Source organism: Podarcis muralis, chromosome 11 (assembly GCF_964188315.1).
Source record: "Podarcis muralis chromosome 11, rPodMur119.hap1.1, whole genome shotgun sequence".
NCBI classification, from domain to species: domain Eukaryota; kingdom Metazoa; phylum Chordata; class Lepidosauria; order Squamata; family Lacertidae; genus Podarcis; species Podarcis muralis.
The window spans coordinates 32206212-32229552 of NC_135665.1; the positions used below are offsets into that span (position 1 = coordinate 32206212).

The 23341-nt window shown below is 41.7% G+C and overlaps 1 protein-coding gene across 12 annotated transcripts in view; it reads right to left on the bottom strand.

Annotated features, from left to right (window-relative positions):
• The window catches only part of ADGRV1 (adhesion G protein-coupled receptor V1), a 235158-nt gene extending 224909 nt beyond the window's left edge, over nucleotides 1-10249 (bottom strand). For 4 of the 12 annotated variants that reach the window (XM_077936227.1, XM_077936228.1, XM_077936225.1 and 1 more), the window contains exons 1-2: nucleotides 10067-10246; nucleotides 18-202 (exon numbers count right to left, since the gene is read on the bottom strand). In XM_077936227.1, coding sequence (XP_077792353.1) covers nucleotides 18-202; nucleotides 10067-10088 — 207 coding nt within the window. In that variant the 5' untranslated portion in view covers nucleotides 10089-10246. Of the gene's footprint in view, nucleotides 1-17; nucleotides 203-9152; nucleotides 9224-10066 lie in introns of all 12 variants that reach the window. The other 8 variants (XM_077936223.1, XM_077936222.1, XM_077936224.1 and 5 more) reach the window with 6 other exon arrangements.
• Nucleotides 10250-23341: the final 13092 nt, after the last annotated feature.

Here is a 23341-nt window from a genome sequence, read left to right on the forward strand (position 1 = left end):
TTAGCAACGTTTCTTACCGCTACAATTGCTGTAACATTCACTGGTTCCCCTGTTCGTTCAATAACTAGACGTATAACTGTGGTAGATGTTTCATTAACAATAAATTCTGTTTGTCCGGTGAACTTTACTTCTGTTTCTCCAGAGATAAAACTGGTGGAAAGTGCTAAAAGGAATGTAACTAGTGAACAGGCAGAGGGCATCCCTGAAAAGAAAGGACAGAAACACAAATGTGGATATGATAAGTGTTTTCACATCATGCTTCGACAAGGCAAAACTAACGGGCCTACTGAAGTCATATTTGTGCTTCCATTCTGGCCAGTTTCCCTGGACATCTCTGGACTTGACAGCAACTACTGAGATTTCCTGACTAAAACATATCCTGAGGTGTGCTGGACATTCGAGCACTTCTGGTGCAGCTCATTTAAAAACAGCATTACAAAGGAGCTTTGCAAAAGCTTGCAGTTCTGACTGAGAAACTTCAGGGTTCTACCCAACACCAAAAAAGGCAAAAGAAAAGCCAATGTCAATTTATGGGCTTAGTTCCTTGAAAACAGCTTGCCCTCTGTGGGTGTCCACTCACAGCCACAAAGGCTGTTTACACACTCCCTTTACTGTGACCTAACTGCTGTTTGGGGAAGCAGTGTATACACAGCAGTTAGCCACAATCCATATCTTTCTTGCTATTTATTATAAAATATTGTTGTTTGACACATTTCCCCTTAAGCCACCCTCAATTTGAACTGAGGAAAAGAACTACCTAGCTGCACTTAAGCTGGTAATGTGTACACAGCCAAAGTCCCTCTGGGATGACAATGAGAAGTCCGCACTCTTGACTGCATGTTCCACTAGCATACTAGAAATTCTGCAGAGTAAAACGCTACAAATTAACAACAGCAAGAATCTAAACCAATTGTTGCAGTTTTTTTATATACACACAGGTTACAGTTAAGCCACTAACAGCACAGTCCTATGTATATCTACACAAAAAGAAGTCCTACTGAGTGAGCATAGTATGCAGCCTAAACCTGGAATCCAATGCACACATAGCAAGGTGTGTCGAAATGCCCCAAATAAGCAAGAAAATAAAATTGATGAGTAGTAGACCTAAGCCCTACTTGGGCACTGTCCTTCAAACAACTGCATGAGGGGGAGAGAAGGGCTGCATCTACTGATCTGATCCCCACAACACACACACTATCACTTCCCCAACACCCATGCATTTAGAGGGCATATCCATAGCAGAGTCCCTTTTACCTTACCCTGTGTTAGATAGGTAGCCTCCCCTGGTGATGCCCCTAACATGTAAAAGGGACAGTAGGGGATGGATGGATGGATGGATGGATGGATGGATGGATGGATGGATATGCTGCCCATCTGGGTGGTTTGCCCCAGCCACTCAGGGCAACTCCCAGCAAAATATTAAAAACGCAATAAAACAAAAACGTCCCTGAACAAGGCTGCCTTCAGATGACTTCTAAAAATCATACAGTTGTTTATCAGTTTGACATGTGATGGGAGGGTATTCCACAGGGTGGGTGCCACTACTGAGAAGGCCCTCTGCCTGGTTCCCTGTACCCTCACTTCTCACAGTGGAGAAATTGCCAGAAGGCCCTTGGAGCTGAATCTCAGTGTCCGGGCTGAGTGATGTAAGTGGAGACACTCCTTCATATTTCACCGAAAAAACTATAATGGAGAGTGCTTGGTGATCCGGGGGGGGGGGCTCACAGTGGTGGTGTGGGGAGTAAATAAATATCTGGGAGTATACTTCTAATCTCTATTTGTGCAACACTGGGAAGCAACACAGTCTGAGATGCAATGCTAGAGCAACTGGTCACATCAACCTAGTTGTTTCTATGACTCCTCAAGAGGGTGTGATGCTTTAGAATTGATGCTCATTAGTACTCAACAATTTTAGAATGTAATATTTTGAAGAGATGAATCAGAACAACTTAGAAAGCAAATAACAGGATTAAAAGGGGGGGAATCAAAACAATCCTGATAGTTTTGCTGAAACTGAAATCCTCAGTACATCATTTTAATGAGTGTTAATAAATGTAGCTTATTTCAAACTTGCCATATTGGTTCTGCCCCCAGAGCACAAATGTTTTACCAAGTGTACAACTTCAACATGAACATCTTTGCGTACTTTTAGTAAACTCTGAACCAACCTCTCGCTTTACAAATACAGGCGTGATCCATTATGAACTAAGGGTGCTGTTGACCTTTTAACTATGGCAGTTACCTTGGTATAGACTAAGCAAGCATCTTCCCACGGTGTGTGCCTCAAGTAAATAATCCCGAAAATATGATCCTTACGGAGCAAGGTAACAGCGTTTAGAGTTACTTGAATTCTATTACCTCTGCTAAGGGGCATTCTGAAACTATAAAGTTACTCCTGTGGAACAAGAGAAGTCTCATAATCATATCATCAATTATTCACCTAGCAAGAATTCTTCCTTATTACATCTATTTGTACAATAAATTGCTTTTACAAAAAAGTATATTAAAACAACCTTTCAAACAATTGCCTCACAAAATCATTTCAGCCAGGGATGTTTTTAAAAATAACATTTGGACAAACAAAAAAATGTCTTGCAAGTGTCACCCAATATCATAAAATAGTTAAGCATATAAATTAGTTCATATACACAATTCTGTTCTTTGAAATGAAAATAATAACTCTCTCCATTTTTACATGCACTGTTTCCCTTCAAATGAACTGAGAACAGATATTAAAATAAAAATTATCTTGCAACAACTTTTCTCATGGAGGATGTAAAACAATGCTTCTAATTTTGTAGCTGAGTCTCTCAGTGGGACTTATTTCAGTCTAAGCATGAAATACATTTCTTAGAATTTTTTATGTCTCCTTTGGCAGAAAACAGGCATAGTGTTTCATTATTACCATCCCCCTGCACCCAGCATGTCACATATTCCAAAGAGAATCTCTCTGATTTATTTTTTTTAAAAAAAGGTTCTGAGAGTAACACTGGTTCAGATTAAGCTTTGATTTGGTCATTAATGGCATATTAAATACACAGAACTTCATTTTTATTTTAATAGTAGCTGTCCCCTGGAACAGAATATTCAATGCTGTCACTGTTATTAACAATTAGGTTGCACTATTCAATCCAAAGAATAGATTTAGTTGATTTCCCAAACAATTCACAATTTGCGTATGTCATTTATGAAAGAGAACGTATCAACTCATTCAGCATTCGCTAAAGGACAAACTACAAAAGCGTTGCTTGAGGAAGAAGAAGGATAAATTCATAAGATTTAGAACTCTCTGTTGCACCCAGTAATATCATGATTAACTCGCCCCAGCAGAAAATTACCATGATGAAAACTGTTTCTGCAATTATGGACTAGAACTAGTGCAATGCTCTTCAGAAATAATGTACATTGTGCAAGTCCCATGTCTATCACTCAACATTCCATCATGCTCTAGAGCAGGACTAGAGAAAGAGTGGCTCTCCAGCTGTTACTGGCCTACAACTCCCAACATCCCAGCTAATTGGCCATGCTAGCAGGGATTGATCAGAATTGGGTCAAACACCATCTGAAGGACTAAAGGCACCCACCTCTGCTCTAAGGTTTGACACTGCCCTGACTCTGATGGCACCTTTTTACTTTTGCTTATATAAGTGAATGGTTATGATGCAAAGTAGGGTCTCGCACAGTGGAAATAAAAACCAACCTAAGGTGATTTATTACCTGTCTTTCATTCCCAAGGCCCAGGGCGGATCATAACAATTTGAAATACAGTACATTAAAACAGTTTTTTTTAAAAAAAAATTCGAGCACATGAAGTCAAACAGCCTGGCAAAAGAAGAGGGATCTGCAGCCACTGCTGGTCAGAAGTGTATAGGGAAATGCTTCCTTTCCACTATGCAGGGTGAAATCATGGTGATGTCGGGTGATTGACAGGGGGTGTACCACCCACCTGTCAAAGTAGTCCACTGGAGTTGGGAGATGTCAGGATCCAGGCCACCAGCCCGATCCAGTCCCCTTCTGTGATTTAAGTAACTGTACTGATCCCCTAGCCACCCTAGGAACCTTTGGGTTGAAGGGCTGAACATATATAACATAAATAAGCAAAATACCCATCCATGTAGCTGACAGGAGCAATTGCAAGACCAGCACAGGCTGCAGACTCTCTCATTCACCCGCAGGATTGTCCATGGAAAACCATGTGTCTTTTTTCTAGACCACCTTCAGCTTTTTCACTTGAACAAAACAAAAATGAACAATACTGAACTAGGTGCAAAGGATGACTCCTTCCATTATAACTGCAAGGGAAATGAAGCAAAAAACAAAATCCAAATGTCCCTCCCAAAATGCAGGTTTCAAATGCTCAGGTCAAAATTACGCAAGTTTTATAACTTAACACCTCACTGTATATTATGGACATTATCTTGGTAGGCATTTGTCATAGTCAACTGGCTTGATGAAAGATGACTTCACACATTACAAACTGCAAACACAGAAGCCTTCATCAGTGGCGTAGCGTGGGTTGTCAGCACCCGGGGCAAGGCAAGTAATTTGTGCCCCCTAACCCATGGATTTGCGCCCCCCTAACCCGTGGATTTGCGCCTCCTAACCTGTGGATTTGCCCTAACCCCAGATGTTGCGCCCGGTGTGGCCGGCCCCCCCTGCACCCCCCACGCTATGCCACTGGCCTTCATAGTTCCCACTGTTAACCACTACATATGTGGTTATAGGGCATAAGCTTTCTCACCCTCAGTTGAAAACATTATATCAGGAGTCTCAAATAACAGCTGGATGGAGATATATAAAAGCTGATATGAGCTGTTTGAAATCATGTTCTCTTGTTAACATTAGATAACAACTGACTGTGTCTGTGTTGCAGCTTTTTCATGAAGGTGGAGGTAACTATGTTTTCGAATGAGAAAAATAACACACCATTCACATTAGCCATCCATGACTGTCCAATTAGTAGTTGATAAAATGTGACTGAAATAAAAACTTGTTTTATGGATTACAGCAGAATTGAAAGTCCAGGAATGGAAACAGTTTTTGATGGCTACATCTGTTCTGTCACAATTTCAACAGATTTGCTTATAACAGAATACAATAATTCTGCCTCATTCAGAGGCATGTGCCATTCTAGCTTCTACAGTGGTACCTCGGGTTAAGTACTTAATTCGTTCCGGAGGTCCGTTCTTAACCTGAAACTGTTCTTAACCTGAAGCACCACTTTAGCTATTGGGGCCTCCCACTGCTGCCGCGGCGCCGGAGCACGATTTCTGTTCTCATCCTGAAGCAAAGTTCTTAACCTGAAGCACTATTTCTGGGTTAGCAGAGTCTGTAACCTGAAGCGTATGTAACCTGAAGTGCATGTAACCCAAGGTACCACTGTATAAGGAAAGTTTAACACTAGGCAGCATTGTACTTTAAATGTACTTACTCAGCATATTTATACCCTGCTTTTTGGGCATTCCAGCTCCTCTGAGGCTGTACCTGCAGAGACTGCTGTGGCATCCCTTGTGAGATAAATCAGGCAGGTCTCTCTGGCTCCCCTCTGCCGCTAAAATGGGAGGTGGGGATACCCTTGGGATTACTACACTTTCCAGCAGTTGTAAGACTTCACCTTAGGATGGGCAAAAGGAGACTACAGTACCACTCCAAAAAAACCAAAAAACCCCACTTTGTGCAGTGATCCTGCACAACATAGGAATTTATGCACCAGAAGAACACAGCACAGGATTAACTTTCAAAAGAATTAATATTACTCGGCATGGTGGCTCCTTCCAAAGGAACAAACACATAAAAACCACCCTGTATATTCATGCGCTTACCAAACACTACATTACTCAGCCTAGTCTGGCAGCATAAAATTATATTTTAAATACCATACAATTGTATTTGAGAGTTCTAGGGTTACTCAACATTACAGTAGCATATCCATTTTTATTCATTGTTTCAACCATGCTTTCATTGTACAAAAAATATTCCTTTCCGATTTTCATAGAATGCACTTACAGAAATCTATTCTACGTTTCCATCCTTTTGATGAAAGTAGATATTTGCCTCTTCTCTTATCTCCTGTACAAAGGACATTTCCACATTTGTCCAGTTCTGATTTGAAGTCTCAAGAGCACAGCATCCTGACCAGATACTGACTAAAGGAAATACAGCCTTGAAAAAATGTGACTGGAAGACATCCCCATTATTATCTTGCCCTGAGTACTGATTTTTTTTAAAAGCTTTATTAAGCCACCATTTAATAACCACTATTTAATCATTATAATCATTCACTTATTAGTTAAGTATTTTGCTTTCCCAGCCCCATGGCACCCCTAGAGTTCAAGACAAGGAACCCTCTTTGTTGATTAGAGTTATTTCAGACCGGCAACAATAACCATGCTGGAAAGAAAAGTACTTTGAGAGGATTACACAAGGGTTAGTTCTCAACAGCACCAAGCTGAGGAAAGCAAATTACAAACCCCCAAGTACTTCATTGCATGTAACCAAATTGGCTGGTTGAAATGCTAATTGCCTTTCAGGACCGCTAAGGGCAGACAGTGTGGCTCTGGCTTCATGGGAATTACATGCATTTTTCTCCCCCCACTTCTCTGCACCATTGTCTTGCTGAGAAGGATTCAAAATCTATTCAGAAAGGTAGTCCCTTCCCTCAACTTTCAAACATGTGAGAAAGCTCTGACCGATACTTCAGATTGCTTTGGTCTGCCAAATCTATAGCAGATGGCTGAATTAGAGCCATGTTAAATCCCCACTAAAGCAGTACAAGATCAGCCTAGGAGAAGCAACTGGGGAAAAGGAGGCCAGCTTCTTGAATCCAATGAGCGGCAGGGTCACAAACAGATTTTAATGTAATTGAATGTGGTGGAGCATATTTCTCCTCACCCCCCAATATTTAGCATACTTCAGCTCAGGGACGTTTGTTATTCTCTTTGCTATATTCAAAACCTGCAGCAATCAAAGAGGTTGTGTGTATACAGCACATCAACCTATTCTGCATTGTCACAGGAATGCAGCAGCACCATTTACTTTGTAAATAAATTTATTTCACATATGAACTGGCTGATGTACTGAAACCGTCTTTACAAGTTTCAGTGCACTTTGCAAGTGCTTGACCAAATGTGCTATTATTACTCCATTTATGCAGCAGCCATAGGATTTTTAGCACTTTTAATATAAAATGAGCTCTCAGGCATTCAAGCCTTCTTAAGCTGAATTCCACTTTTCCTGAAGAAGCACAACAAAGATTTTCACACTGCTGAATTTCTCATGCAAGGACATCCAGGAATTGGATTATTTATGTAAGTGTAGCTTTATTTACATAGAGTGTCTTCATTTGGATTATGGTAGCAGAATGATCTCTACAGTTACCTGATTTGACAGTCCCTCCGCTTTATAGAAGTGGTGTTTAGCTTTAGAATAAAAAGCTGTTTGTCTCTATATCCCTCAAAGTCTACTTTCGACAGAAGAGTTGAAACAAAGAAATAAATTCTTATCTGGTATATAACTTGAATTGGACAGTCAGGGTGTTCAAATGTAAACAGAGGTAATGTTCTCAGTGTAACTATTTATGATACACTACATGCCCTTTCTTAGTTTCAGCCTTACCTAAAAAATAGAATAAAACTAAATTGGTTCAGAAGTGCTACTGAAATAGGTAAGAAGTGCTCACATATGTAAACCTACACGTGTCCAGTGATTTGGACTCTGCACAAATCAGTATTTGGACTCAGCACAGTACAAGGCTTAACAAGTTCATTATTTCTTCTTCTTGAACAATTGTATAACTTGACTCAAACAGGAATTTGAACAGTGGAAGCAATACTAATTATGGGAATTTTTGTAATTATTTCTCAAAAATTTTAACCAATAATTTAAGAGACGAATAATTCTACAAATCCCATTTGTGTACATCTTGACAAGCCAAGAGACATTTAACTCTACTCACCCAAGTAGCCACTTTCAACTAAGTAATGGGATACAAGTAATGTAACTGAAGTGTATCTGATAAGCTCTCTAAACAATATCACATGTTCACATTTCTTCATAAATTGGTGGGCTTTATGACATTAAATGACATTGGCTCCCAACATCTCCAGTTGAGTAACATTAGCCCTGCAAGACTGAAGGAAATATTTTCTATATACATTTGCTGGCCACAATTCAGCCTGACTTAAATGCTCTTTGAGTCTCATTTCTTTTACTGATGAAGTTAGAATGTGCTTGCTTTTTTTGCTGTTAAAAAACAGGTCAAAAGCACTTATAATCTTGTCCACAATTGTTCCATACCTGAAAGTGCACAAAGACTTAACCAAGGCTTACATTTTATTAGGCTCACTCTAACACATGCACAACTTCCAAAGGTTGTCATCTGCCTTCAGTTGTACTTGCAATTTCTGACCAAAGTTGTAGCACTCAAAACCAGAAATTTTGCTAACACTAATAAAAACCCTTACTCACTTTTTAAGTCAATGGCAACTTTAACACCATGATTTGTGTCAGTTATCATATTGTTCAAACCTATTATCATATGGAAAGTGAAACATGATAAGCCCAAGTCATTGTGGATAATACATTTATTTCACAACTTAAGGTACAAATTTGTGAAAGAATTACTGACTGAATCATAGACATTTGACAACAACTTTAAACAATATTTCGTTCATAGTACCTGTGGTCTGGTACACAATGGGACTTCTTAGCAAGTAGGCATAGGATTACAAGGCTTCAGTCTCATAGACATTTACTGGAGAGTAAGTCTCACTTACCTAAGTGGAACTTACTTCAGAGTAAAAATACACAGTACTGGACTACATGCTCCATTAATTTCATTAATTTCATTCAAGGGGGTTAAGCACATGCTTATTTTCCACTGAAACCAACAGCACAGTCCTGTACATGCTCACTCAGAAGTAAGCCCCAATTAGCTCATTGACTTACTCTCGGGTAAGTGTATATAGGATTGTAACCTTACAGTCACTTAACATCATGTTCTTGATCTCTGTGTAAATGATTTATTTCTCAGCATTTCCAGATTAATACCTTGTTTCTGAGTTGTTGCATTCTAGATAAGAATGGAAACTGCATGTGAAAAAGAGGAAGAATTTCATCTGTAGATGCTCTTTGTTCTATATTTTATTATTCACCTGCTTGTTGCATATTCCTGCGTTGCTAGATGATCCTCAGGGTCCCTTCCACCTCTCCAACTCTATGATCTCTATGTATAAAGCACATGCTCCCCCACAGATCCTTATCATAGCATGTAGGGGGTGTATTTACATGGCAGGAGGGACCTAAAGCAACAGGAGGGCTGAAGCTCCACATCTGAGCAATGTATAATTAAACATTATGGATTGTAGCCAAAGAAGCCGAACTAACTAAAACGAATGGACTTCAGCTAGCTTTGTCTAACCTAAGCCCATTGATTTCAGAGGGTCTACTCTGTGCAGGAATGCGTCGGATGCCACCCACGAAAGAAGCCTGCCCAATCCCCATGCAAAGCAATGGCACTTTTTAAAGCCGAGCAAACCATTCTTAGAATTGGGGGGGGGGGGTAGTTTTGCATTGACTTTAAGTTATTGTTTTACAGCTAGCAATGCAAAACCATCGCTTCGAATGGTTGTCCCCCCCCCCCCCCAAAAAAAAGAGTATTTTACAAGGCAGAGACATGGAAAAGCGTTAAAAAAGAGAATTGAGGGCGGGAGGAGGACAGTGAGGCAGCACCTCTGCTTTGCTCCCAAGGAAAAAGCGCAACCCATTAAAAGCAATGGCGAAAGGGGGACTGGGGCGCTGCGGGTCTCGTGGCGGCGCTCAGAGCCCCGGCACCGTCCCCTGCAAAGGAAACCCGAGAAAGCCCGTTTACTCCCAAGTAAGAGGCTCCCGGGCGGCAAAGCGAGGCGGGACCCTTTCCCGGGTGCAGCGCGAGGGGAAAGATGAGCGGGAAAACGCTGAGGGAAAACGCTGAGAAGAGCTCGCCGGCAGCAACAGGTGCTGCAAGCGCAGCGAAAGGAGGGCAACTTTCCCACGGCCGGCCGGGAGCCCTGGCGAGGCACCTACCTACCTAGACCCGGGGATGTGGACATGGGCGTCCCGTGGACTCGCTCGCTCGCTCGCCAGCCAGCCGCCCGCTCGCTCGCGCCCTGTCACTCACGCCGGCATGCCGCCGCGTCCCGTCATGGCCAGCCCTCCGACGGCTCACGGGCGCGTTGCAGCCTGGACCCTCCCCTCCTCCTCCTGATGCTCCTCCACCTCGTCGTCGTCTTCCTCTCAGCTCTCGCGGCGGCTGGGAGGAGACAAGGGGGCCACCCACCCCGCGGCCCCTTCGTGAGGGGACTGGCCGCAGGCGAGGCGGGAAGAAGAGTCGCCCTCCCTCGCGCCGACGGCATCAAGGCTTCTTGATTGGGACTGAGCTGAGCCTGGGGCTTTTCAAAGGGATTCAGCAGCAGCCCTGGAAAAGGGAGTCATCTAGGAAAGAAGAGGGCGCTTGAGCATGTGCAGAGTGTTCCCTCAGGTCTTGCCAAGTGACAGTACTATTATTATTATTATTATTATTGCAAAATAAAAGTACCACCAATATAGGAGTCAACTCCTAGAGGAGTACCCCCAATAAAGTCTTTGAGGGGGCCACCCCCCCCAGTTTATGAGCATTGCCATTCAAATGGTGTGCATGCACTGCGTCATGTGATCAATTATTGGGACCCCCCAATATTTTATTCAAGTTGGCACCCCTGACCACCAGTATTAATGTGTGTGTGTGTTGCAGAGACTCTAGATACAGTGTTACCTTGGTTCTCAAACTTAATCTGTTCCATAAGTATGTTCCAAAACCAAAGCATTCCAAAACCAAGGCACACTTTCCCATAGAAAGTAATGCAAAATGGATTAATCCGTTCCAGACTTTTAAAAACAACCCTTAAAACAGCAGTTTAACATGAGTTGTACTATCTAACGAGACCATTGATCCATAAAATGAAAGCAATAAACCATGTACTGCAGGCACACAATCAATCAATCAATCAGTAGCTGAACTGGGTTCCACACAGTCACGAAAACAAAACAAAAAGAGCTGCAAAAACAAAAACTCAAAATAAATAGCAGAAACAGATTGACTTCAGCATAACACTCAAATTGGAAGCGTAACACTCTTATGGAGCATGTTCAGCTTCCAAAAACAGTTTGCAAAGGAACACTTACTTCCAGGTTTGCAGTGTTTGGATTCTAAGTTGTTTGAGTACCAAGGCGTTTGAGAAACACGGTACCACTGTATATTCTTTCAGGAGTTGACTTTAGTTCCAGGAACCTCTCTCTCTCTCTCTCTCTCTCTCTCTCTCTCTCTCTCTCTTTCTTTCTTTCAAGTGTTACTTTCCACCTAAGGAAAATGTGGTTCTCCAGCAAGGTAGTTCAGTCAGTGTCATAGGAGCCCAGAGGCCAGGGCCCCTTCGGCTCCCCAAAGTTGAGGGGCATTGCCATTCCAATGTTGTCCTGTCTTGTGATCGATTATGCAGGGCGGGGTTTACCTGGAAAGCCCCCCCACCCCCAATATTTTATTCAAGTTGGCACCCCGGCCAATGGACTTATTTCATTCGTCATATGGGATGCAGTTGTGAGACAGGTATGGGCCCTGCTGGATGGCGCCACTCTCTGACAGGAAAAAACTGAATCGCTTCTGGCATGAGGGGAGTTGTTTGTTTTTGTATTTCTTGTTTTATTAAATTTCTCTTCTGTGACCTTATGCAAAAGGTGTATCGTTGAAAAACCAATTAAGAACCCTGACAAAAAGAAATAGTGGATGTTAGATTGCAAAGTCTGCAATTTAATTTTTGTTTTGATGACTGCCTGTAAAACTCTGGCAACCACCTCTGCTTGCATATTGTGTAATCCCTCCCCTAGAAAACAAAACAAAATTTAAAAGTTTATGCCATTAAAAAACGTGTTAGGACTTTTTAACAGAGATTGGGAACACACATTCTCCACTTAAAAACAATGTGATGATACAAAGTATCTGAGGCTTCTCCAGTTGTTGTCTTGAAAGTATCAGGCTGATCTTAATGTTTATTGAGACATACGCTACATTTTTATCAATAGGATGTCGTTGCGAGTGAGTGCATTTATATTGCAACTGGTCCAGCAAAGGAAAATTAAATTGACAAGACTCTTTTTGCTAAATGTTGGCTTTCTGCCAAGTTCCTCAAATTCAGTGAGTTTTATTATTCTTGGTGATAATAGAAGCAATACTACATGCAGCCTCACGACGACAATTTTATTTTTCTCTTTCCTCTTTGAGGAACAGTGCCCGTGTTTACAGTGATTTTTCTACTACATTGCTGCTTTTCTGAGATGGACAACTGCTTTATGTCAGACAAGGCCTGGTCAGTGTCAACAGGAGCCTGTCATTATCATCCCCCAACCTCTTCTTCCTGCCCTTCTGTCTGAAAGGTTATTGCTGCCTGACACAAGGCACTCCAAAGCCATTCCTGAAGACTCCACATGCTGCCTGCATAGCGGTTTAAACCTCTACAGATCTTAAGGGTGAAAATTAGATGGCCTCATCTTGCTTTAAAATTTGTCCCCTCCAGCTCAGCTTTGATTTCGCCTTTAAAAGAAATTTGTTGTTAATACAGAAGATATAGCAAGAATAGGTCCTAATTGTGTGGTTAGACATTCCCTTTCCTTCTTTGTACTGAGCTGCACACTTTGAAAAATGCCTCAGAGGAGGACAAAACACAAGTGAAAGCAGCAGCAGCGGCCTCCAGTTTGTTTGTTTGTTTTCAAGTCTTGCCTTTTTCCTTTTACTGGCATGGCATGAATGAAGACAGAAGACAAGGGGGACTTGAAAGAAAAACGTGGGCGGAGGAAAGGAGCTTAGAGAAGGAAAGAGTGACTAACACTGCTTGATCTTAATAGGTTATGTGCTAAGCAATAATAATAAAAAAACACCACAGGGTTGTGTGCAGCGACTGCTTTTCCAGCACAACTTCACAAGCCTTGGCATTGTACCAAAAAGTTGGTGTAAGATCCTGTGAAGCAGAGTGCGGGTGGTCCAAAAGAAGGGTGCCATTGAATTTCATCCCAGGGGGTCTTATGAGAGCATGAACACCAAACACAGAACAACTATATGCCAATATACATCGCTTTGCATGCAGGTACCAAGGTTGTGGGAAGCAATCCAAAAGTCACTGCCAGCCCTGTATAGCTATGAGTGACCAGCCATGTTCTGTGCATTATAGGCTCCCAAGAAACTGGTGATATAGCCCACAACATGATATATGCAGATTTCACAATAGTGATAAATGTTAAATGACAAATTATTAAAAGGAAAGTGTTTTGTAGGGAGTTCTGATGATGAAAAGTAAGAAATGTTCCTCTGTCAAGAAGGGTATTTGGATGGCTTCAATATTATACAGCAGGCAGTTTCTTGACTTTATTGGCAGATATTATTGAAATAATTTGTCTTTGTTGTGAAGGACTTGGCAGGAAAGTTATGTGCCCAATATCAAAGGAAAGTTACGTGATAGATATCAAAGAAATTTTCTCAATGAAGACAAGTGAATTTGTAAATAAGGGTTCTGAAGGATAGCACAGTTCAGAATATGAGCACAGTGGACATTTTACAAAGAGGATGTTTCATAAATACAATGGATTGTTTTGTGTTCAGTTCTTAGACACTTGTCACAATAACCCATATAATGGTGAGGAAAGGGCATGTTGTTCCCAAGCTCTTTGGAAGTTTTATGTTGTAACTATCTGCAAAGAATGAGAAGAAGAATTCACAACACTGCCAACCACAAACAGAATTCCACAGTGAGACTGTAATAGTCAAAGAATAATAGCAATGGCCACTTACCAGACAATGGAGAGGATTTAGCAATAATTGCTTCTTTCCCACCTGTTACATTTTCTCTGCTATCTCCAAAGTGGTTAAACATCAATACAGTGTAGTAGCAAATACAAACGTGAATGTTCGATATATTATTAGTAGTAGTATTACCATATTTACACGAATCTAATGTGCACCTCAATTTTCAAAACCTTGAAACCAAAAAAGTATTTGCTGGCAAATTTAAATGCTCCATCAAATCTAATGCGGACCCTAATTTTCAAGACATAATTTGGCCAAAAAAGGTGTGCATGACATTTGAGTAAATACAGTATTATTATTATTATTATTATTATTATTATTATTATTATTATTATTATTATTATTTGCAACCCTTCATCTGAAGATCACAGGGCAGTTCACAACCAATTAATCAATTTTGCAAACAGATGCTTCTGTCCAACTTCTTTTACACTTTAGAAGAGAAACTAAAGAAGGAGAATAGACAACTCTTTCCTCCTTTAGCATTTCCATCAAGTAACATTTCAGCAGCAGAAATATCTTAAAGAAATCTTTGCTTAGCACCAGGATAAAATATGCATTCGTTGGATTCTGAGACCAAAACCTAATTGCTCCATGCAGTGGTTAGTGTTTAAACTAAGTGAAATGAGTGGAGATGGCACATAATACTATAAGAACATAAGAAGTGCCTGCTGAATCAGGTCAATGACCCATCTGCTCCAGCATCCTCTTCTCACCTTGGCCAACCAGATACCTATGAGGAGGGATGGATTTAGGGGAGTGTGAGTGGTTCAGTCACACTGGACAAACTTCCTTGGGGGCACTGCAGGCAGCGTCACAACAATGATGTATAATGGAAGGTGAGAGGCAGGAGGGTGCTAAATTTTGGCGTTGTCCAGAGTGCCACTGAAATTTGAGACCAAGGTTCTCCACTGCTATGAGAAACGCACAAGCACAAGAGAACGAGAGCACTCTCTTTCAGCAACTGGTCCTCAGAAGCATTACTGCCTATTTCTTTTAAACAGCAAAACTTCTGCATCTACAAATGGGCAATGAAGTCAGCCCTACCTTGAGGTGCAGCAAGCCAGCTACCAAACGTGGCAATTTTGGATGCCCTTGAAAGGATGTCAAGGTGTCAGTTACTTAATATTTCTGTGTATGTCTTTATTGCAGTTTAAATACTTTGGGTTGTATCCAAAGGTAATGTAAGCAAAAGGCAGCTTGCTCCGCCAAGCTTTCTCTCCAGCCCCCTGTACCCTCCCCAGAAAAGCCTGTTCAGTGGGTTAGAAGGACCTGCTAAGCACTGTGGTTTGTGAAGCATGGGGTTGTGGTGGGAGGAGAGAGATCTTGTGAAATTGGGCAGGAGAATCTTACATGAGCCATGTGTGTGCACGGACACACACTCTTAAAGAGACCATACATAACAAACTTCTTAAGTGTTTTAAAATTAATTCTTGGTGGGTGTGTTTCACATGAAGTTATTTATTAACTTATGCCACTCTTATAGTCTTCTTCATTATTGTTATCAGTGTGGACTCCGCTGTTGGAAGAAATAAACCTTTGGATACCAGTTGCTAGAGATAGCAAATGCAGACGGTGTCAGATCTTGCTTGCAAGCTTCCCGGGGGCATCTGGATGCCCACTGAGAGAACAGGATGCCAGACTAAATGGGCCTTTGGTCTGACGCAGGAGGGTTATTATGTTCTTGATGGTTTGAAACTTAAATAAATATTATAGTCCTCAAGGAGATCTTATCACAATTCTGCAGAATCAAGATAAGTTATGCTGCCACAACTCTAAACCATTTCAACTTTCTCAATAACTAACAATTCAACCTATAAAGTAGTTAAGGTTTGTTATAACAAGATAACTGGTCTGAAACATGAATTAATATAGTAAAGAAATCAGCAGCGCTGACATGCCCCACACCGTGGGTGCCCAGTGCATGTGTGACAAACTGAGATGTGGTGACTTAGCCCCATAAGAGAGTCTTCCAAAGCCTTATAAACAAGGAGAGCTTAAAAGCTCTGCACCTTGCTTGCAAGGTAAGACCCATTTGGTGTGCTGGGTCTAGAAGTTAAGATTGCTCATGCAGATGTGATGTGACGATTTTAATGTATATGCTCCATCCCAGGAAAGTAATCCCTGCAGAAGATGCGAGCTCACTGTACTCACCATCACACTTATTTATTTTATTGCATCTTTTTTTATTATGGAGAGAGCCTCATTTGCTAAAGTGACCAAAAGGTTTGAGCTGACCCTAGGGCAGGGGTGAAGAGCATGTGGTTCTTCAGATGCTGTTGGACTACATCTGGAGGAGTGCAGAGTCCATACCCCTGCCCTAGCAGATAACATATAAATAAGTACATTACCACACCATTTGTATTAGCTAGCAACATGTCATGTTTTCTTGGCATTTCTTGTTGCTTCAGTGGTCCTACACATATACTGGGTTTCCTCATATGCTTTTTTCATCACAAATAGGTTGTTCTAGCAGATCAATACACCTTACTCCACCAAGCAACATGATTGCATCCCATGGGATTTTTATTGAGACCAATGCATATTATGAGTGCATGGACTGAAATGCAGTCCGATTATAATTCCTCCCATGCCACCGCCACAAGACCTAATCAGATTAACACTGTAAGTTATACGAAAAGTGTGGAATGCTACTACCTCTTTGTCTCTGCTTCAATATTTCATTCATTTTCTGCTCGATTTTTCATTTTAATAAAATGATATAAAGTGGCTTTTCTTACAAAATACGTTAAAATATTAAAGGCAAACTTTTCAATAGCTGGAAATGCTTTGATTGTGAGAAAAAAATAAAGTTTGAAGTGGTCATTAGTAAAACTTTGCAAAAAAGGGGGGGGGGTCACTTGAAGCAAATGAAAAAAAAAAAAAGCTTTAATTTGGCCAGGAGCAACATATGTCTCAGAGTACTTTCTTTGTGTACACAAAGTAAAATTAGGAGAAACAGCACTATCTAAAATCCGCGTCAGACTGCCTAGAATGATCTTGATCTTTTAAGTTGCTCCCTCTTTATACGCACCATGTGTGGCGCTTCCCTGTGGTTTGTTATTTTTCTTCAATAGCAGGAGGAGGAAACGAACAATGCTCGGCAACCACACTGCATAGCGCAGGGTAACCATGGAAGCATTTGTCCACTTGCTAGGGCCTCTCCAGAGTGATCCAGCCATTCATTTCATTGAATCAATATTGAAGCTTTTAAGGATTTATTATTCGGGAGCTGGGACAAAACCAATGAAACCAAAAAAGACTGGCTTCTTTTTTTCTCCCCATTCAATCCGTTTGGTCATGTTAAACATATTTGTATCTTGCAAACTCTTTTAGTTTCTTGCAGGATGAGCTACATTATGGCCTATGAAGAGTCGTAAGATGTTGGCATTAACATTCCTGATACTCCGTGAAAGGAAATCTATGGATTTCTAAAGCATTCTGCCAGTCTTGTAAAAAGGAGGAGTCCGATGCGGACACAAAAGGGGCAAAAGAATGGGGGTGGAGCAAATCTGAATTAAAATGCACAAGGAAAGCTTTTAAAAACATTTTGCTTATTTTGGAAGGCCCCTTCCACCCCTGCACACACTGTTGAACTATGCTGTCACCTCTGAGCTTTTTTGAAAAGGGCTTTCCAAACATTTAAAATAATAGATTTCTAAGGCTATATATATTGACTGTGTTTGAACGTCATAGTAGTATAGTTGAGATTCCTGCATTGTAGGGGCTTGGACTAGATGACCCTCATGGTCCTTCCAACTCTATAATTCTATGGACAAACAGTTTGCCCCAGTTTTATTCCTGCTCCTTTGAGAGCAGATGCGACAAACCGCAATCCTTGGTTTACGGGATTGTGTCCAAACAAGGATTGTGGCTTGCTCAAATTAGGCCTATATTACTTTTGGGCAGGGTATCTTTCCAACCCCAACTCCAGGAAGCCAATACAGAACCACCACAAAAGCTTAAAAACAGATCATATAGTACATCTGATATACTGTTTTTCATAGCTGCTTCTTACCTGTCTACTTAAGGTTTGTAGAACACCATGCATAACAACAGTGTTTTATGACCAGCAACAGCAGCAACAATAATAATAACGCAGGTAATAATAATTAGCACTAGTTACTGTATATTGGCAGTTGCTAGGTGACAAAATTCACTTCAACACTTGCTAAAATTATGTTGACCAAACTACCCTAGGAGAGCTTGGTCATCTGAATGAGCTCTAGATTAGCTGCCCATATGACTGAGCTGCATTTCTTCCCTTAAAATTGCTTCTGCAAAACAAGTTTCCTGCCTTTTCCAATTATTTAACTCCTTTCTTCCTCGAAGATACTAGTAGGATTGTCTAATATGTTCCTCATTTGCAAATTCTGATTTCAACCCCAGGCAAGTAGTGAAGGGCAAGCAAACTGAGTTCCTACAGTTGCACACACAGGTGTCACGCAATGATTAATACTGACCCGGTTAACTCACTTAATATGCACTGTTAGGATAAGTGAAGTAATTTACATAGGGAAGGAGAAAGGCTGTATTCACATTAGTATTCATAGGTTGTGCAGCTACTGTCCTGTTCATCAAGTTGAAAATATACCCTTTTGTATGGTGATGGGAAAATGTCATTAGGTGCAAATGGTTACAGAAAGGAGTGTAGCAGGGTCACAGCAAATCCCCCTTATTTTGTTTTCCTTGAGGAAGTGCTCTGGTCTAGCAATGCTTATTTGATCCAATAGTGTCTGTAGCGTCTGTCTGGAAAGAAATGCTGGGATTCCCTTAACCTGACCTTCCCCCTTGCTGTACCACCCAATATTTTAAAAGTAATGTTCTGCTAAAGATACATCAGCAGTGATATGTGGCACGATAAACACCCAGCTTTGTCACAGGAATTGCTGAGGAGAGTCTACAAACCTCTGTTGGTTTCCACCCACAGCTATGTGACTGGTGTTAAAAAGCAGTCTTTCAAAAACAATGCACGAGGGCTGAGTTCTCAGTTTCTTTGCTATTGACAATTCCACTTTTTTTCATGGTCATGTCCAAAAAGGGACTTGGCTGAAAGTTTCTCTAGCTGTCACTTTCTGGTTGATTTATGCTATGTTGTTTGCAATTCAAGGATGTTTACGTTGTTCTGGTTGTGTTCTGAAAGCTACCTTGAGTTCACTTGGTAAAAAAAGGCAGGTTCTAAGTTCTTAAAATAACGCAAATTTTTTTTTAAAAAAAAAGGTTTCAAATGTGCCTTGTCAATAGGTGAGTAACATTAACAGCTGACATTTCTTAGCCACTAAGCTTTTCTGCCATCTACAGACATCACAAGTAAAATGAACTGTTCTGTTTAGAAAGATCATTTCAATTCCTCCTTTGACAGGCAAATCAGCCAAGCTTTTCTCTTCATGCTTTTCTTTGGGGAAGGCAGGCAGATTACGTATTAATTCCTACAAGTAAATCATAGTTGTTGTTGTTTAGTCGTGTCCGACTCTTCGTGACCCCATGGACCAGAGCACGCCAGGCACCTCTGTCCTCCACTACTTCCCGCAGTTTGGTCAAACTCATGCTGGTAACCTCGAAAACACTATCCAACCATCTCGTCCTCTGTCGCCCCCTTCTCCTTGTGCCCTCCATCTTTCCCAGCATCAGTGTCTTCTCCAGGGAGTCTTCTCTTCTCATGAGGTGGCCAAAGTACTGGAGCCTCAGCTTCACGATCTGTCCTTCCAGTGAGCACTCAGGGCTGATTTCCTTAAGAATGGATGCGTTTGATCTTCTTGCAGTCCATGGGACTCTCAAGAGTCTTCTCCAGCACCATAATTCAAAAGCATCAATTCTTCGGTGATCAGCCTTCTTTATGGTCCAGCTCTCACTTCCATACATCACTACTGGGAAAACCATGGCTTTAACTATACGGACCTTTGTTGGCAAGGTGACGTCTCTACTTCTCAAGATGCTGTCTAGGCCTGTCATTGCCCTTCTCCCAAGAAGCAGGCGTCTTTTAATTTCATGGCTGCTGTCACCATCTGCAGTGATCATGGAGCCCAAGAAAGTAAAATCTCTCACTGCCTCCATTTCTTCCCCTTCTATTTGCCAGGAGGTGATGGGACCAGTGGCCATGATCTTCGTTTTTTTGATGTTGAGCTTCAGACCATATTTTGCGCTCTCCTCTTTCACCCTCATTAAAAGGTTCTTTAATTCCTCCTCACTTTCTGCCATCAAGGTTGTGTCATCTGCATATCTGAGGTTGTTGATATTTCTTCTGGCAATCTTAATTCCATCTTGGGATTCATCCAGCCCAGCCTTTCGCATGATGTATTCTGCATATAAATTAAATAAGCAGGGAGACAAAATACAGCCTTGTCGTACTCCTTTCCCAATTTTGAACCAATCAGTTGTTCCATATCCAGTTCTAACTGTAGCTTCTTGTCCCACATAGAGATTTCTCAGGAGACAGATGAGATGAGGTGATCAGGCACTCCCATTTCTTTAAGAACTTGCCATAGTTTGCTGTGGTCGACACAGTCAAAGGCTTTTGCATAGTCAATGAAGCAGAAGTAGATGTCTTTCTGGAACTCTCTAGCTTTCTCCATAATCCAGCGCATGTTTGCAATTTGGTCTCTGGTTCCTCTGCCTCTTCTAAATCCTGCCTCTTCTAAATCCAGCTTGCACTTCTGGGAGTTCTCGATCCACATACTCCTTTCGGCTTTGGCCCAGCCGCTTCATCAGCTCTGGATCTACTTGTACTTGCCCAGTAGCATGTTGGACGCCTTCCGACCTGAGGGGCTCATCTTCCAGCGTCATAACTTTTATATGCCTGTTGTCTTTGTCTATGGAGTTTTCTTGGCAAGGATACTGGAGTGGCTTGCTGGTTCCTCCTCCAGGTGGATCACGTTTGGTCAAAACTCTCCACTATGACCTGTTCATCTTGTGTGCCCTGCTCGGCGTAGTTCATAGCTTCTCTGAGTTCTTCAAGCCCCTTCACCATGGCAAGGCAGTGATCCATGAAGGGGAAATCATAGTTACTAAATGAGTATTAATCAATGTATAAGCATATATTAACAACCTTAGAATGATCAATGTACACAGTGTCTGTTGTTAAGAGGAATCCCTGATCTGGACCTTGTGTGGAAATGAATTCAATCCACAAGTGTGGTGAGAGCCAGTGTGGTGTAGTGGTTAAGAGCGGTGGACTTGTAATCTGGTGAACTGGGTTCGATTCCCTGCTCCTCCACATACAGCTGCTGGGTGACCTTGGGCCAGTCACACTTCTCTGAAGTCTCTCAGCCTCACTCACCTCACAGAGTGTTTGTTATGGGGGAAGAAGGGAAAAAGAGATTGTTAGCTGCTTTGAGACTCCTTAGGGTAGTGATAAAGCGGGATATCAAATCCAAAATCCTCTTCTTCTACTATAAGAATGTGCTTCAAAGCTTTACTGCAGAACAGTCTTAAATACCAGTTACAATAAAATAAACGATATCAGTTTAGGGACTGTGAGCATCATCATGAGAGGTGTGTTTTTAGGACTAAGGTTTGAAACTGTGAAGCTCCCTGGTTATTTTTGCTATTGGATGCTGTATGTTGTTTAAGTAATCAATTACACACACACACACACACACACACACACACAGTATCAAAATGTGGCTTTTTGTATGTTATTGTATTTGCTATAGTTTTGCTATGTCATTATGAAATTGTTACTATGCTACTGTTTTGCTATGTTATTATGAAATTGCTTTTGTCATGTTTGTTTGAAATGTAGCCCTGTTTTCTTTGTTGTAAACCTATTTGAGCATGTTCTACATTTTTTTGGTACAAAAGTGGCATATAAATAAAATGAATGAATAATATTTAAAATGTTTGCAAACAAAAAAAACCCCAACACATTTTTTGTATGAAGTAGGATCCAGGTTATAAAGATGACAAATTCCTGCTTTTTGCTCTTGCTTTTTAATGTTTTGGTAGACACGGTACTCCCCAGTCAGATGCACTAAAATCCTGGATAGCTGAATTGCTTTCTATGGGACAACAATCACTTCTCTGCAAGAGAAAATAAACAGAAAAGGTTTAAAAACAAACCAATAAGATGTTAGAAGTGATGAGATGCAACTCAGATTACACTGAAGGCTGATGTGTCTACTGTACATACAAAAAAAGAGAGAGGAACCTCCAGGTTTTGTAGACTGTCCTTCTTCCTGACCTAACCTTTTTCCTTGCCTCAGGTGTGCTACTCCAGCATGGATTCAGTATTCAGGTATGAAGAAGGAGGAGCATCAACATAGTCTCAGACTGCTTGGGAAGTATCATGGGGAGATTTAGGCAGCTGTGGGAAAGCGGGGACCTTTAGTCTCCACAATTGCCTCATAGGGGCAAGACTTACTGATAAGAGTTGCTGTGCTCATTAGGCCTGGTGCTTCTAAGCTGGCTGTGTTTCTTGTAATAGAGTTAATTTCATTTACTCCATGTGATTTATTCCTGACACCCGCTTCTTGTCTGACATGGAGCTTTAAAGGGCTTTCTTTTTCTTTTCTCCAGAGCTTTCCCTGCAAAAAACCGCTTTAATGCTAAATCAGAGCATGCAATGTGCAGAAAACCTGAATTGCTGCTTGTTGCACTACAGCTTTAAATAGCGAGTTTTCGCAGGGAAAACATCACAGCAAAAAGAAAAAAAGAAAAGCGGAGGTCCTGTGCCTGGGAAGCGTGGGGCAAAAAGGTAAGTGCCCTAAAGAGAAGATTTTCCCTAGGAAAGGTGTGGGCCAAAGGCAAACCCGCTCAGGCCTTGCTTTCGTTAGCAAGGGACAAGCGGAAGTGTGCATGATGTTTTCCACCTTGCAGTCGTGCTTCAGGGTTCAGGACGTCTCAACCCCAGACTTTCGTCGTAATACTATTGCAGCGCAAATGACTCTCTTGGGTTAGATGGTTGGGACGGATGATGGTGTCTTGATCGGGTGTGCATGCACTGTTTTGTTTTTTTTAACCCATGGTGTATTCCAGGCATCCCCAAACTTGGCCCTCCAGCTGTTTTGGGACTACAACTCCCATCATCCCTAGCTACCAGGACCAGTGGTAAAGGGATGATGGGAACTGTAGTCCCATAACAGCTGGAGGGCCCAGTTCGATCCTCACCCCCGAAAAATCATTCCAACCCACTCATTTATAGAGAATGGTTAGGACTAGATCCCAGAGTTCAACTAACAAGTTGTGACTCCTGCCCAGACTTTTGCCACGCGCGGTCCGCAGGCTCCCTGCCCTCCTTCCCTGCCTGGAAACGGGGAGAACCCTGCCTGCCTGCCGAAACGCTGCGCAATACGCAGCCACTAAAAAAAAAAACCTAAACTGCCCCCCTCCCTCAACGCGCCGCTCTTCCTGAAGCCGGAGCGGAGGAGAAGAAACCCTCTCCAAACACCCGAGCGCGACAACCTCCCCTCTCCGCCGTTGGAGCGAGCCGCCTTTGCGCCTGCGCACATTCCCCTCCGTCGGGCCTTGGCGGCGGGCTCC